This window comes from Taudactylus pleione, unplaced genomic scaffold (assembly GCF_031769625.1).
Source record: "Taudactylus pleione unplaced genomic scaffold, aTauple2 ptg000005l, whole genome shotgun sequence".
Classification (NCBI taxonomy): Eukaryota; Metazoa; Chordata; class Amphibia; order Anura; family Myobatrachidae; genus Taudactylus; species Taudactylus pleione.
Window position 1 is genome coordinate 28,253,982 of NW_028284408.1, and position 14,996 is coordinate 28,268,977.

Consider the following 14,996-nt stretch of genomic DNA (forward strand, 5'->3'; position numbering starts at 1 on the left):
ATTTTAAAAACTGTATATTTTAATAATTCCTTTGCTTGAATAAAATATAGGTGTCATTATGTCTGGCAGACACTTTGTTGAAATTGTATTTTCTGACAAAACCAAGAGAGCGTGCTCCAGTTTCCATGATAACTTGCCTTCTGGGCACCTTTTCCAGTGAGTACTTCATTTTAACCTTTTCATTCATTTTAACACTATAAGAGTAAAAGAAATATAATAATAGCAATATTTAAACACAGTAACCTATGCTTGTATGATTGTTTAGTGGTAGTAAAAAAAATGAAATGTGTAATTAATTATAGCCTGTATCTAGGAACTGCTACAGTAATTATCTAGATTTTCACAGTGAAATTTTGTTTTAGTACATACAGGGATAGAAAAGACATTATTTTGGGGCCGATCCTCTTTCCCTCTCATTTTCTCTCCAGCAACCAGCCACGACCCCGTACCAAGATAACTGTTGTATGGCAGTGGGATCATTTCAGGTTTCTGGCTGTTCTCTCCAGCAACTTCATATGGACCGTCATCGTAAGTACCCAGGTCCAGAGCGCTCTGATTAAAGAGCTCCACCCGCAGCTCACCTGGGAGGTAAAGTGAGTGTGAGATGGAAGCTAAGGGCCAGACAAGGACAATATCTCTGTGTGGCTGGAAAACAATGAATGACTTACAGTACACAGACTTACAGTAACTATGCACTGACAGAAATGCCAATCAATGTGTACAATAAGAGATGAGCAGAATAAAAGACTTTCACTCTCATCACACATGTTCAGTCAACAGTAGACTAAAGACACAGAACAAATCCTGGGAATAAAAATAAGGCATTTACATTACAGAGACACAGAACAGTATATGAAACTATACACTTATATAAAAACTTGCCACTGACCAATGTCCGTGGCACTGGTGATTGTTCAGTTGCCACTTTCCACAGAATAAAAATCCTAGAGATTATGTGCATGAGTGATATATAAGCACGTTCTACAATGCTGAACATTGCTGCTCTAAATACGTAGAAATATGTAGTGATTATTACTAACATAATCGTTGTGGAAAAATCACCAGTTCACACTACCCTAAAGTTAGTAGTAGTGGTGAGGTAGTTAGGTTAAGAACAACAAGTATATTGTATAAATATATCCACATCACTTACTGTATATACAATTACTGGTATTGAACACAACAGAAACTTAGAAAGCATTTCAGACTCTGGCATACAGAGGATGCTCAGTTATACGTGAAGGCTCAAATAAATAAAGAACAACTCTCTTTAGTAAATAGGGCAATATCCCCAGAACTTGTGTTTTTGTGGGTCCTGCAGACCTGGCCTGCACTCAAGGCACATGTCTCATGCTAGTGTGTGCGTCTTTGTACACTTTGTAAACTGTGCCTGCTATAAATGTCATTTGTACCTTACATGTTACAGGAGAAGCTGACTGATAATGTCACTGCACAGCACTCCACAGTAATGCTAAAGACTCTTACTATAAGCAGTACTATGGTATGGAAGTGAGGGACAAGGGGGCACTGACAGATACATGAAGGAGAAAGTGAGATGACAGAGAGACATGGGGCATAAGGAGGGTGCTCTGACAATGACAAATGGGAGAGACAAGGGTAGGAAGTGGCACAGATATATTGGGAGATAAGAACGTGGCAGTAATAGATATACATGGAGAAGAACTGTAACAGTAATAGATACAGATGGAGAAAACACTAACAGTAATAGATACACATGGAGAGGACAGGAGGCTTCAATGACACATGGGTAAGAGGGATCAGTGACACAGACACATGGACAAATGTGAGAAATGCAGAGCCACAATGGATGATTGGGTGGAGTCAGGAGGTTTCAGTGACGCATACACACGTGTTTAAAGGGATCAGTGATAGAAACATGGGTGATAAGGGGAGTACACTGTACAGATATAAGGAGAACTGACCCAGCCATGGGGGAGACAAGGAGCAGTGACCCATTCAGTGGTGTGTGTTTGTGTGGGGGTGGTAGACAATGAGCATTGACTCAACTATGGGGGGAGACAAAAGGTATTGACCCAGCTGCTGGGGAGACAAGACAAGGAGCAAAGAAAATGGGACAGCGACACAGACATAGGGTGAAAATAAGGCAGCAGTGGCACACATCATGAACAGTGATTGTTTTCTATTGGAAACTTTCATAAGAAATGCATTATAACATAAGTACATTATAATTATACCACAAGATATATATATATATATATATATATATATATATATTAACCAACAGCTAGTGACCCTGCAGTCTGTTATGCAGACACACCCTTACTGAGGCCATGTTATCACTCCTTCCCTCCCCTGTACCACCTCTGCAGTTCCAAGCAGGTTCAAGTGTCAGATGCAAGCAATTCTACATAGGCACATATGTGTGTGGCATGTTCTGTGGGTATGCACAGAAATTGCATATTTCAGCCCCCAAGTCCCAAACTAGCCCCCCCTTAATTGTGCCTTAAATTATGTCCCAACCCCACTTGTAGGAGAACCCATCACCACAACTCTGCTCATCTTGACCAGAGTTACTGTGTTGCAGTCTTCCACCCAGCATGATCATGGAATCATACTGTACACATTATTCTCCTAATATATTGCTCATTTACATCTCATATTTCATTAATGAGGCAGGGATGGGATATGTATTTATTGCATGTGTCACTATCATACCCAGGGTTGGACTGGTCCACACGGGAACAGGGGAAATCCCCAGTGGGCCGAAACTGCCTGAGGGCCCACCTCCCTCCTTTAGGTGTCAGGTTCCAGACTTCCAATCATACATTGATACTCTATTAGATGGTCAATTACGTTGTAGAGTAGTACCACTGATCAACATGGGTGCTTGGTTCCTTTCTATAGGAACTACACCAAGATTTGCCTATTGGTTAGCTAAGCATCTGTGGTGGCTGGCCACACCTCTTAAGCATGGGCCTCTACCACTACATTCCCCTGGTGGGTCCTTCATGCCCCAGTTCGACACTGATGATACCCTTAAATGCTCTTATTGCAAAGGATGCAATGTGCTGGAAAAAGATTGTTCCCTTACAGTAGATCCATTGAAAGTATAGAATAAGGCCCAGTTTCTGCAACTCTATAGGAAGTGGAAATATCAATACCTTTGTGACGATAACATATTGTGCCAAGAACGCTGCATTAAATGAGCCCTCAGCACCCTTTAATTCTCATTAAAAAAGTCCCGTCCCACAAAATGAAATGTTTTTGCATGTGGGTACATAACTGGACACTTTAATGCTTCTAGCTCCCACTACAAACCTAAATTACAAAGGGCCAGATTCCATTAGCCGCTGTAATTTACCACGTGGGGAAAAGGATGGCAGCGCTATTCAATTACAACCCCTATCCCATCCGCTGTAAATTTGCGGCTAACGTGTGTTAACCCATAGGATTCAGGATAAGTACCCGGAGCTATGGGTTAACGTGTTCGCAGCGATAAGGGCACTTACCGAAGATTTCTGTTCGAGCCTCCCTCAGACAGGGACAGACTTGCCAGGGATCCTAGCGGAACACTCACAATTGTTTGTTGCATTGTCAGTACTAATAACAATGTAATAAAATTCACGCACAGCATAAACCAATGACTTTAGCAGCAAATTTAATGTCATAATGAAATATACCTAAGTCTGTAGCAATGACCAATAACTGTCCAATAGTTACCTTTCCAGTTGTAGGTCCCAGGAGCCCCAAACATGATATAATGGTTGTCCGAGGTGAATCCAGCTGAAATCCCTTGTTGGCAGAACCCAAACATCTCATGACTTTGTGGTCGACCTTCGCAGAACTTCCACTCCCCTCCATCCAGGTCTTCGCTGATGGTCAGATCTTGACTTAGCACGTAGCAGCGACCAATGACGTCTCTTGTTTCTGAGAGCTGGTTCACCCTCTGTCGTGATTCATATAGATGAGCACAAGTCTAAGTAGAGAGGGAATAGAGGATGTTATATGAAGTTAGGAGGCTATGGATTTTCTGTATAGTAAATCATGATAGTAAATATTTACCTAAATAAACAATAAAATGTACAGGAATAGGTGTGCTGAGAAGAGCATGTCTCCTTTCCTTGTGTTAAATGTACATAAAAGCCATTGATCATAGCAGAAATAAGTAGAATGATAGTGATACAATGTATTGGCTACCTGAATGCATTTCAGTTGCAAATTTTCAAGAACACTTATCTGACATTACATAAATCACAAAATTAAATTCAAACCACCCAAACTCCAGAGATGACTGCAGACCACTGCATCACCAAGCTGTTAAAAAATATACATTATGTACTATTGCAACTTCTTAATCTAAAAGGAGAAATAAAAAATTCAGATCTGTGACTCTGGTTGAATTCATAGGGGTAAATTTACTAAGATGTGAGTTCTATATAAGAAGTGATGTTGCCCATAGCAACCAATCAGATTCTACTTCTCATTTATCTAGCACCTTCTAGAAGATAATACCTGGAATCTGATTGGTTTCTTTGGGCAACATCACTTCTTAATAGAATTCCCATCTTAGTAAATTTACCCCATAGGATGTTTAGCCCACACTGTCCATGTGCTTTAACAGCATGGAGGGAGTGGAAGACTGAATATCAGCAAAGAATAGATGTGAAAAAAAAGCAAGCGGCATCTATCTCCTGTCAAGCAGTCAGTTATAGTCCCAAGCGGGCATGTGAACAGGCCTTGCAAACATCACAGGGTGTAATGATCACTTTAAAAAGTGCCTTTTGAGGTGCATTCACTTCTGATTAATGACAGGTGAATGGATAACAACTCAAGAAAATGGGTAAAGAAAGACGATCATTGGCACATACCCTTAAATATCATCTTACAAAATATGTATGTTGCCAAGCAATAAATGACCCAAACCATTAATCACACCCAGCTGTCCCTTTCTTTGACCAAAATCACAGTTCAGTTTTCCTTCCCAATTTTCCCGCTTTAAAGTTTAATTAAAAGATCCATATGGATAAACTCCTTCACTGTGAAACCAATGGGTCTAGAGCTCTTTATAATAACTCCCACACTGTATATAACTGCATCTTAGTCATTTGTGTTCTTTGTAGCCATACATACTGTAGAAACCTGTGTTTATCATCATGTAAGTGCCAAAGCCCAATAAAGACATCTATCTGCACCTAAGCATGTACCAAGTGCACAAAATGTAGGAAACATGCAACATGTTGTTAGAAGTTCAGGCAAGGAGTTGTCAGTCATGATTAGTGCCATGTGTTTGATATGCATTACAATGGGATATTACTGGGAATTGCATAGCCATTAAACTGTGTTCTGCAGGTAAATTCTCACTCTTACCGAAATTAATTGTTCATTATCCTTCCAAGCTCTGGCTGGGTTTTTGCCATAAGCCAGAAAATTTAGGGTGGAGATTATTTAAATAATAAAAAGCTATTTTTAGCTCATTTGGTACTTTGGCTGCTACAGCAATAACAATGCTTGTAATTATGTGCTCTCCAGCATACAAGACCTTAACATAAAAATCTCCTGGCATCATATTTGGCTGGGAGAAAGTGACAGAGATATATGTAATTTGCTCCAAAGGTTCAGGAGCAGTGAAACACTGTTTGTACTGTGAATTCTGGAATGGAAAGCCTAAAGAAGGCTACATCTATTGCTATTCTGCTAAAAAGGGTCCCGAACCAGTGTTTGAGAACTCAGGGAATAGAGCAGTGAGCAATACAGGTAGGCCATCTGGAATTTGCAAACAGATGTTGCAAACTGATTATCACAGCTGGATCACTGGAGCATAAACTCTCAAAGAGGAATCTAGATCCAGCACCCAGTCCCCAGCTACCAGAGTTAACGGTGCAGCAGAGACTCAACACAAACCCCAACACTTTAAGAGAGGACCCTCAGAGCAAAAATCATCATTGACAGTGGTACCGATGGTACAGTGAGTAGAGAGTCTCAGAGTAGGTCAGGAGCTCCGATGCTGAGTATAGATAATGCAACTGCAGAGCAAAAGGGTAAGTAAAAATACAATGAAAGTAAAGTCCACTCGAATCCGCAATAAGCAGGATAGTTGTACTCAGGGGACTTGCTTGTAGTTATGCTCACTGTAGACAGAAGACTTGGCACTTAGAAGCACTAGGAAAGTCTATATGACGCCCAGGAGACTTTAAACTACTATGCAGGCTGGAAACAGGGATAAGTCACAGGCTTGGATCGTATTTGACAGTAGCTGAACTGGAGTGGAACCGCAGGCTTGAACCGGAATGGGACTGGAGAGAAAATCAGCTGAGCCAGAGACGAACCAGAGGCTTGAATCGGAATGGAACTGAGAGAACAGCAGCTGAGCTGGAGTGAACCCGGAGGCTTTAACACAGGTTAGTCAGATGCAAACTAGAAGCAGAACACAGCTGTCACGATCTGTATGGGAAGTTCTTCAGGTAAGGACAAAATCCAGGCGGTTTAGGGTGGCTAGGGAACAGCTAGGTGAGTGACAGTGACTAGGTCTCCCTATTGCGGCCAAGCCCAGGTTTGGCTAGACCTGCCCAGATGCACGGAGTCTAACTCACTTGGTGGTCTTCACCAGTGCCCCCTCCAGTTGGGATTTGAGTTTCGCTGCACCAAGTGAGCAGGTCGCGGCCCTCTGGACAGGTATGGACAGGTATCTGGGAGTGGCAGGAAGACGGAAACTATATGAGAGAGAGTTGGCACTGGGAACCCTAGAAACATAATAACACTAGGAACCACCAGAATAGAGATCCACTCACAGACTTGGTCTTATAAACACAGGAAAATGTAAACACAGGAGTGCACTGAGAATTGTTAGGGATTCAGTCGCAGGCTTGCTCTGAGAAACACAGGGAAATGTAGCCACAGGAATGCACTGAGAATTGTTAGGGATCCAGTCGCAGGCTTGCTCTGAGAAACACAGGGGAATGTAGACACATATAACACAGGGATTCAACCTGAGAGTTAAACTAGAAATCAGCTTAAAAGCTGACAAACGTAACACAGGGGGCCGCTGGGGAGCTGAACAGCACACTAATAAACAACACAAGAGCTGCTACATGAAAAACTTGAGTTCAGTGAGAGAACTGAAGTGACACGCTGGGAGTCAGCATGGGAGCTGATACAAAAAACACTGGAGGATAGCAAGAAGGCTGAAGCAACACACTGAGGATGCTACATGGATAAACATTGGGGAGTATCACAGTCACTAAAACAGCGAAGTTGAACAGCAGTTTCCTGTTCCTGGAGTCAGACTTAAATACCCTTAGGTCGCTGGTCATTGGATCAGAGGATCTTCTGAGTGACCGCAGGACTACCATTAGGAGAGACTACTCAGGTGATATGGACCAACATGGCTGCGCCCATGCCCGCTACCACGGGAACCAGGACGCACGAACGGAAGCCCTAATAGACCTCGGGGAGAATACTCAGTCACCACTCACCTCCATTCCCAGCGTCTGAACACCTAAGCCCAAGGATGCCGGCGTGGAGGTGAGTAGCGGCAAATCCCAGGCCGCATCCTGACAACAGCACAATGCTGCAGAGTGAAAGGAGCAGACTCAGATGCAGTGGCTTGCATGAATCCAGTAGGTAGCAGCGCAGGTACAGGCAGTGGATTGGAGGTAGTATTTACTTAGTAGTTGTGAGATCACAGGAAGGTAAAACCACACACAGAGGAGTATAGAACCACACATTGTTACGTCAATGAGCTAGTGGCAGGTGCAGGCTTAAATTGGGTGCTCTTGTTAGAGATAGGAGGAGGCAGTCATGTGAACACAGGAAGAGACTGAATATTAGTTCTCACCTGATCACAGTCAACATGGCTGCACCCATGACCCTCAGTAATGAAATGACAGCGCTCTGGGACAGAGTGACCCACCTTAATAAAGCACTGCCGGACTGGGTAAGCATGACTAAGTCCTGGTTTTGTGACATAGGGATGTTGATGACAGTTGTTAAAGAATTCAAGGGCATCCTCATACTTAGGGTCAGATGTATGAAGCTCTGGGAAGTGATAAAGTGGAGAGTGATAAACCACCAGCCAATCAGCTCCTGTCATTTTTCAAACACAGCCTGTAACATGACAGTTAGGAGGTGAGTGGCTGGCAGTTTATCACTCTCCACTTTATCACTTTTCAGAGCTTCATACATCTGCCCCTTAGACAGTTAGTGGTGAGAGAGAAACATATTTAAATTAGGTGAGATTAAACATGTGATGCCAATTGCTTTCTCCATTTATATAATCAATAAATGCAGAGGCTACTGAGCATCTGCACAAGCGTCAGCCATGATGAGTTACAGGTATGACACTGTGTAAGGGAAAGTAACATTGCACATAATAAATATGTAAGTTTGACCTTAATAATTACCAATCTGCATATGTTAGCAACTCCAGAGTTGCCGGGATCGAATAGCCCCATCCTCACCGCCACTAATCCCAAATCAGAGAACAATGGCATCACCATGCAATGATAGGTTAAATTAATAAAATATTTCCTGAATAAACCTGGTTGTGGCAACAAGGGAATGTGCACTTTTATTAATACACTATAACATTGGATTACAATGTAGCCAACATTTTCAATATGCCTACATACAGGAAGTCAGATGTTGCTAAGAAAAATGTGACACCCCAAATAGCTTTATCTTGACTATACCCCAAATAGCTTTATCTCAAATACCTTAATTCCTGCCAAGATCTTAACATTTGTATAACTGTCTTTGTTCCTAATACAGTAGTTGATTTATAAATGGTAACTTCCATTTTAGGTTTAGTGATCTTTCATGTGCTCTGGCAACATGTAATCAGGGCAATAAAAAAAAACTTTATAGTATCTGAAATATAACTGCCATATAAATTATTAGCATACGTTATCCCACTTCCAGCCAGGCGGAATGCATTGATTCAGTAGAGACAGATTTATCCGACCAGACATTAGAAGCTGCTGGATTAAATGAATGGGACATTGCTATTTCTATATTAAGATTTTCAATAAATGCTGCAAGATCTAATCTGCTTTAGGACTTGCTAGTAACTGTGCTAATATATCTTTCCAGACCATATTCAGAAGCTTCATGAAATAATAACAGAACATTACTAGTATGTAGTAAAGTGTAATTACAAAATATTGGGCAGGAACAAGAGTAATAAGATTAAAAACAATAATTCAGGAGGTTATTAATCCAGGACAAGTAAATGTAGTTAAAAGGAGCCTGGGACCTGACAGCACTTGTAAGCTATGCAATACAGTTGGTCATTCTAAAAATAACACAGGCCGGTCCCTGGCTATGACTTCACATGGAGAAAAACTGTAATAGGGCTGATGAGAATGGAAATATGCATTTTAATCTCAGACTCGTTTGGCTTTCCTTACCTTCTATAAATATTCTAACACTAAAATAAAATGCCAAAATGTTTATACAATAATAAACTGCAGCTCCTATCCTCTTATATGAGGCGTGTGGCAGGGATGTTTGTTTACATTCGTTCATTTTACTTTAGCTCTGGAATCCTTAGCAATAACACATCACTGATTTACGGGAAGAACAAAGATTAATGAAATAATGATATTAGAATTTCATTACCAGTATTCTCATCTTTGTCAGTAGTGATTGATTTGGTTCCCTGGAAGGAGGCATATTAGTCTAGTAATGAAGAGGACATGTTAATGAGACAGCATGCTAACATCCAGTTCATTTGGATTAGTGTAATTCAATTTAATTTTTAAACAATCTAGAAGAAAAATTCCAGCAGGATTGGATTGCAAGGTAAATTGTATGATTCTGAATATGCTTCCCTGCCACCTAAAGTAATTGTAACTAGTTCTTGCAATCGCTGGTCTTCATGGTACTGAGCAAATGATCAATACTCTTTTATATATTTCCTACTGGGCACCATAGAAGTCAGCAATCAGATGTAGTGCAAATGGTGTCATTTGATCTAATTTGAACACTTAATATGGGCTCACACCCTATATAATTGTTGGCCAATCTTGTACAAATTAAAAACAACTCCCTACATAAATATACGCATGCATGCCCAGAATAACACATGCTTCAAATTAATGTTAACACAGACTCTTGGCCTGATTCAGAGTAGTATGCTAATGCCATCGCAGACATGGGCGTAGAGAGCCGCGCCAAGGCCAGGAATGGGGTGTGCCCTAATAGGGGGAGGCATGGCCATGCCCCCTTAGGAAAATAAATAATTTCTGCAGCGCTGCACGCTGGGGAGGGGAGCGCTGTGAGCCCCTCAGCCCAGCGCAAAGCCATGGGGGGGCGTGATCAGTGTGATTGCTCCCCCCACAGGCATAGGAGACGACTGCAGCTGCTCCCGCTGCAGCTCTACACACAGAAGCTTGTGTTGGGCTACTGTGAGGTATGTGGAGGGGGGAGGAGGGTAAATAGTACCCGCTACCCCCCTCTCAGCTCCCCTGATTGCAGCTGCGATCCCGTATGTAGCTGCTGTTCAAAAGGATGCAAATGTCATAGGCAAACGCAGGGGGGGTTTCCGTCTGCCTGGAAACCCCCTCCCCAGCACACACCATGACCACAATAGAAATAGTAATATAATAGAATGTTACTAGTGCTGCATGTTCTTCTCAGTATCACAAATGAAATGATTAGCACCATCTGTGGATCTTTTAAAATGTGTCAGCCAGAAATAAATATACCTGTGCACCAACTAGGAGATGTGGAAAACATGCACTGTTAGGGGTGCACTGCAATAGACCATCAATAGGGTTAATAATTAAAACTGTATAATTATACACTATCCAGTACATAAGGAGACCGATATGTACATATATGTCCAGGGCAGTGCTAGGTTCTTCTGCCGCTCTCCCAGACTCCCGGACTTGCTCCAATGCTCGGGAATGGTGCCCACATCTGAAAAAAAATATTCTGCTCAGACAGGATGGCCCTACTGCCGTCTCTAATGGGTTACTGTGATCACTGGTCCTGTATATGCTGGATTATGCAACACAATATACTTTGTATGTAACATATTAAAGCTGGATAAGTGTTAATTATGCCCTTTGAATGGACAGGCCTCACTCACTCTAAAATCAAGAATTTGGAAACCCCCCTCTAGAAACCCTGCGTTTGCCACTGAATGTCGCAGACCCAGAGCAAAGTATTGAGTATCGGCTTTGTAAATCCAAGCACCTGTGTAGAAAGATTCAGCATCAGTCACAAATAATTAGATTATCGTAATTCTGGGTAGACCAATTGGTAGACCAATGGTTGTGCAGAATAGGCACATGTACTGAGGGCCTGATTCAGAGCCGCTCGTAAACGGCCGGAGGTTCGCTCCGAGCGATGTTTGCACAATTGCGCATGCGTACGGCTCGTAATACGCATGCGCGAACCAGTCAGGGAGGTCGAAATTCATGTGCTCGCAAAATAGCGAATGCCCGATAATTTGAGTGACAGAATGAGGCGTTTGTGGGTGGTAACAGGGGAAGGTGCTTGAAAACGGGGAGTGGAGATCCGAACGCAGGCGTGCCAAACGGTCAAAACGGGCGTTTTAAGGGTGTGTATAATTAACAAAGCAGCGTCATCGACCACGTCACTTGGTTCTTTCTTAGCCTGAACTGCTCGCATGATTGCGGTAGGTAAATCCAACCACAAGCACTGCGAGCAGTTCATACGCCTTTCGATGTACTCGATTAATCAAATAAATAGCGGAGATGACGTAGGATGCGAGCGGCCAGGGGGCGTTTTTTACAAAATAGCGAGCACATGTTTAGTTCGCTCGTTCAGACATAGAGGCGTCAACAGACCGCAAAGAGCGAGAGCGCTCTATTTAAATATCCGGCCCCTTTTTCTGAACGACCGTTCGCAAATAGCGTCCAGCTCTGAATCAGGCCCTGAGCCCCTGGAGCCACTTTCACTGCGCACGGGTTCACAGATGCAGGCTGTGACATGCCCCATAAATGGTTGGGATATGCCTGCGTTCTTTGCCGCCATTTCCCGTTTCCTCCCACAAACGCTCCCTGACTGTTAATCACATTGCTAGTAAATAGTCGCTGTGAGCGACTACGGTAATGTAACTTGACGCATGCGCCGTGCAACTCAGATGCATCAGAATAGCGATCAACTGTAAATCAGACCCTCTGCTCATTATTTACAAGCTGAATATTACAGCATCAGACTTAGTCTAACGTTACCTTCTACTCCCTAAAATCTGCTGACATAGAGCCTGATTCAGCTTGGATCGCAACTGCGATTATGCACGCAATCGGCCAATTGTTGCGTTCTGCGCATGCGCAAACTCTTCACTGCGATCATAGTCACTTTGCAGACCCATCGCAGAGTGTTTGACGGGAAGTGCCATTTGGGGGTGGTGATGGGGGGGGGGGTCGGCGAAACAAAGGCGTGCCAGGGCGTTTGAACGCCATTGCATGGGTGTGCATAAATTATCCACTGCGATGCCATACGCAGCCTGAGTACTCATAGCGTGTGACGAGGTTAGCAATTCCTGAGTAAGGGCAGAGCTTGTGCAAGTGTGCGTGATGTTTTTGCAGTCTTGCTAAGTATTACGGATATGTGTAAGGTAAGGTGGGCGTCCTTATGTGTGCAGCGACAGCATAGCGATAGCAGTGGATTAGCATATCATCGCAGTGAGACTGCGTGCATGATCGCTATTGCATTCGCAGTTGCACTCCGTGATGAGTCAGGCCCAAAGTTCCTTCATCACGCTAGAACTAAAGGCCTGATTCAGACCCGGTCGCAAGCGATGTGCGCTCACAACCGGGTCGATGGTGGCCCACAGCGCATGCGCACGATGGAGCTAGCTCTGTCATGCGCATGCGCGAGACCCGGATAGCGACGGGCAATCCGTTGCTCCGGGTCTCACACCAAAGGAGGAGTGCTGTCGATGTTGAGTGACAGCACGCCCCCTTTGGTGGGTGGGCCGGGGGGTTGGCTGCCCAGACGGAGGAGTTCCCATGAGAACGCCTACTGTTTGGGGGCGGCCCCACTGACATCACAAACTGTTTGAGCCGAAAGCTCTCTGGGGCTTGCGGCCACAAGACCCTACCACAAGACCATCGCGACCATCATCCTGGAATCTCGCATTAGCTGATTCAGAGCGAGCGCTCTGTCAGAGTGTCCGGCACTGAATCAGGGCCTAAGTTTTATTTCTTAATAGATAAAAATGTGGAAATCACCTCTGTGCGCTCAAACACCTGCTGCCTCACCACCAAACAGAATAAAAAGGGTATCACAGGCCCTTTGAATAAATACAGACTAAACAAAACAGTGGTTTCTGTAGGGGAGAAGGCGCTGATGAATAATAAACAAAGTATAGAAAATACTTAAATTCTCATACGGTATGTCCCACTTGAATGTTCCTGTGCTGTGTGGGGCCCTCAGGATGATGTATATTATATATGAAAGAAAACAAATAAAATATCAACAATTGCGTTACAAAAATTTTCACAGCAATCATATACTGGTTACTAAAAATGGCGTAACCCACACACTAAAAAACTGGGTGTGATAATCATATCAAGGTATCTTTTTCCACCATGGGATATTCTTCATTTGAATCTCTATTTGGTATTGGAAAAGAACAGGGCGTACCCTACTTACGGCTGGTTGAAGGGTTGCCTCGTACTTCAATGGTATCTTTAAGGAGGGGGATAGGCCATATTTAGACCTTATTGCCCTCCTTCTCCAAACGCTCTCTTCGTTATAGGAATCTTTCGCCTCAGTCGCTGTCTGCCCACTTTAAAAAAGTCCATAACAGTTCTTTAAATCGATTCACCCAAGTGTGTAAGTGCTGACATTATGCAAGGAAGACTCTTACTTTCACTCTAAGGGGTCAATTCAATTACACGTAATGTACTTGCGGGTGCGAGTCATTGCGACAACGGGTGCACTTGACCGCATACTGAATTTGCATAAAAGTGCTTGCAGCCCCATAGAACTCTAAGCAAAATTATGCGAATTCAAGCTCGGAGCCGGGCGCGAGGGGTACACAGTGGTGTGTGAAAACCAATTGTATTACACTTTTTTTATGTACATATTGTGAAGGTTGGATAAAACTTTGTCTTTTTGGGATTTAAGAGCACAGCGCCTGAACATAAATATTCCACATTTTATATAAGTGTCACATTTTCGTAGTGTTTTGAGTGTTACTGCTTGGAATATTTGTTAGGCAGCAGAGTTTACAGCGCTAATTTTAGTTATAACTAGCGACTCACCCCAGTTTCGGACGGGAGTAATTTCATCCCCTGCATCTCACCACAGCCCTCTGCATCTCACAGCAGCCTCCTGCTTCTCACTACTGCACCCTGCATTTTACCACAGCATTCTATATTTCACCACAGTCCCTTGCGTCTCACCACAGGCTTCTGCTTCTCGTCCCTGCTTCTTACCACAGCCTCCTACATCTCACCACTGGCCTCTGCTTCTCACTCCCGCTTCATACCACAGCCCCCTGCATCTCACCACAGACCTCTGCATCTCATCACAACCCCCTGCTTCTCACTCCTGCTCCCTGAATCTTACCAGTGTCACCACAACTCCCCTGCTGCTGCCCTGCAGCTGGCTGGGGCCCGGCCACTGGGCTGTGCTGGGAAGGGCAGGAGGATCATGCACAATGTACCCTGTTTTTTTCTGGGCTTCCTCTTGAGCTTCCTTGCTGTGGTGCCCCTGTCCTAGAACAGCGTTGACATCCTTAGGAAGTGCCTCCTGTTCACTGAGTGTGTGTGGCTAAGCGGGAACATCACCCTGGAGAGGGAGCACTTCACAGTGGAGGAGTGTTCGCCGGAATCCGCCTTTAGTTTCAGCGTAGGGATGGACATCAGAATCCAATGGTCACTAACCATCAATGTTTGTGTAACAATGGTAGTGTTTTTATCATTTGATTGTGGCGGTCCAATGTTTCCCACCATTGAATTAAAATCATTTGATGGTTTTCTGATGGTTGTTTGGTTATATTAAATTCCTGATAGCTAAGCTTCCCCTGGCTACTT

The 14,996-nt window shown here is 43.5% G+C and overlaps 1 protein-coding gene across 3 annotated transcripts in view; it reads right to left on the minus strand.

Annotated features, from left to right (window-relative positions):
* Window positions 1–14,996, minus strand: part of ITGA7 (integrin subunit alpha 7) — a 204,778-nt gene that overhangs the window by 61,090 nt on the left and 128,692 nt on the right. For 2 of the 3 annotated variants that reach the window (XM_088480172.1, XM_088480315.1), the window contains exons 4-5: window positions 3,703–3,958; window positions 450–581 (exon numbers count right to left, since the gene is read on the minus strand). In XM_088480172.1, the coding sequence (XP_088336298.1) occupies window positions 450–581; window positions 3,703–3,958 (388 nt within the window). The remainder of the gene's footprint in view (window positions 1–449; window positions 582–3,702; window positions 3,959–14,996) is intronic. The other variant, XM_088480251.1, reaches the window with a different exon arrangement.